This window comes from Montipora foliosa, chromosome 6, assembly GCF_036669935.1.
Source record: "Montipora foliosa isolate CH-2021 chromosome 6, ASM3666993v2, whole genome shotgun sequence".
NCBI lineage: Eukaryota > Metazoa > Cnidaria > Anthozoa > Scleractinia > Acroporidae > Montipora > Montipora foliosa.
The window spans coordinates 3,098,242-3,100,741 of record NC_090874.1 but is presented as its reverse complement, the minus strand read 5'-3'; the positions used below and the strand labels follow the sequence as shown (position 1 = coordinate 3,100,741).

The 2,500-nt window shown below is 35.6% G+C and overlaps 1 protein-coding gene across 2 annotated transcripts in view; it reads left to right on the top strand.

Annotated features, from left to right (window-relative positions):
• The window catches only part of LOC138006323 (uncharacterized), a 33,895-nt gene that overhangs the window by 12,680 nt on the left and 18,715 nt on the right, over positions 1-2,500 (top strand). For both annotated transcript variants that reach the window (XM_068852579.1, XM_068852580.1), the window contains exon 2: positions 663-749. In XM_068852579.1, the coding sequence (XP_068708680.1) occupies positions 663-749 (87 nt within the window). The remainder of the gene's footprint in view (positions 1-662; positions 750-2,500) is intronic.

Here is a 2,500-nt window from a genome sequence, read left to right as displayed (position 1 = left end):
AATGAGTTGTCCCTGGTTAGACAACCGTAGAAAGAACTGTGCTGGGAGTTAAGGAAGCAGTACCCTGGCTATGTCGTGGAACAGTGCAACATACCGGGGTAGTAATTGATGTGCTAGAGGAAAGGATGCCCTGAGAAGGATGCAGAAAGCTATTATCTCAAGTTTGCTTAACATAGCACGGGCCTTCAAGGCTACCGTCAAATAATTTTACAAATTTTAGGAATTAGAGAGTATTAGAGAATTTTAAGGACATCTCTACCAACGAATTGATGAGCATAAAAGATCTGTAATGATATTCAATCACAGCCAAAGTCAACATCAATCAAGAACAATAATTTTATTGTCTTCTACACGAACTGTTCCTTATTCGCAAGCCCAAACCGTGTATAAATCTAATAATAATAATATCAACATCAACATGGCACTCTCACTGAGTGAGAGTACTTGTATTCTGGGAATTGATTTGTTCCCTTCTACTGTGGATCCTAGTCTCAGAGTTTCTTTGATACTACATGTATCTATCCATTTTCAGTTATGGTCATGTTTTTTAACTGTAACAGTTATAAATATTATTTGTGGGTTCTCTTAGAGTTAGGGATGGGTTAATTATTGGATCATGTCAAATTCAATAAATTACCAAACTAACTTTAGTTTATTTACAGACTGTTTGCCTCCAGGTGGAAATACTTCTCTTCAAGTGGTCAGTTGTTATCTGCACTGTCTAGCTTCAGCATCAAGCTGGGATGCAGGTAAGTTTCCATAGTGTTGGTAAGACCTATGACTTGCAGAGGCATAACTTAAGATCCCTTGAATATTATGAGGCTTCTTTAATTAAGGAGTACTTGGACTGTATTTACATCTATCATTAGAATATATTCTTTTATTTGTATCATGCTGTAAGTCCTTGAAAAGTCTTTTATTCTTGCTTCATACAAGATGACCCACTCTTTTTGTTCACACTTTGGTTTTTATCTTTTCTGATGGTCTACAATCAGGGGTTTAAGGGGGTCTGGGGGTGTGGTCCCCCAGAAAAATTTGAAATCTGGAAGCTCTGAAATGCGATTCCAGCGTTCTGGACACCAAATTGAGTACAAAGATAAAGGAAGATTTCTTACCAACAGCAACACTGAGTATGCAAGTAAGGGCATTCTTTTGATAATTTCTGGCAAATTACTGTAACAATTTAAACATTATACTGTATGACGTTTTGACAGCTTCATGTCATCATTACTACCTATTTCAAGCTGCCGTGAATGGCAAACTTTTTTGTGCGTTTTTTGAAGCGCAAATTGAAACATTTTGGTTTGTCTACACAAACTGCAATAATTTTGTTCGGTCAACATGAGAAATCAGTTCTGTTGAAAGATAAGAATATGTCATTTTAATCTGAACAAACGAAAATACTTAACCAATGAAAGTAAATGAAACATTTACTGTTTTAGTGGAAAACAAGCCTTGTTGCAACGATTACTCAATAACAACCTGTTTTGCATGAAACGTCTTGATATGTTTGCGGACATAACTAAACGTAATTGAATTACATAAAAATACCGTTCATTGTAGCTTGAAGATGGCAGTAGCAAATCTGATAATTATTTTGAAATTGATGTTAAGAAAAAGTACGTTCAACTCCATCAAAAATAAATTTTACTTTAGGTTTGATGGAATCCTTCAGTTAATTCAATTTAGGGGAAAAAGCAGCCGACTTCTCTGAGCGAAGTAGCCGACACTCTTCGTCAGCCATCGGTGCTTATTGAAACCCCCGACAATGAGAAAGAGCAACATTGGGTAAAATTTGAGTCAAAATTTAAGCTATTGCTTAATTAAATAATGAGTATAGGAAATCGTATGAATGCGAATGTTGTTTTGAAAGTTCTCAAAGTTGCATAAGCCGTAGGCGTGTTAAGTTTGAGAACTTTCAAAACATCAGGAGTGACCATAAATCTTGAAATGCAGAAGCAAGTTCATACGATTTTTTTGTTTATTATATACTTAGCAAAAATACTCCATGGCTTTATTTCCATAGCAACTTCCGTATTGCACTCTATAACGGACTTAACCTATTTATGCGTTGGTCATTGACCAATCAGAAATGCAATATTTTTTTCTTAGTATATAATAAGTACTTTTATTATTCCACTATTATGTCATTTTACCATATTTGGTCAAGAGAATGCGCAAAATATGAGATGGTAATACACTGTAGTGTCCCGGTTTGACCGGTTTAGAACAGGGCAAATACGGACGGAATTATTATTCCACTATTATGTCATTTTACCATATTTGGTCAAGAGAATGCGCAAAAATATGAGATGGTAATACACTGTAGTGTCCCAGTTTGACCGGTTTAGAACAGGGCAAATACAGACGGAATGGGAGTTTTTCAATGAAAGAAATTGTTTTGAACACGATGCAAAGCCTGAGAATTTAGCTTGTCATCGCTTGTCACTTGTCATTCAAAGATCTTTGGCTGTCTTTTTGTGTTGCTTTTATTGTTCGC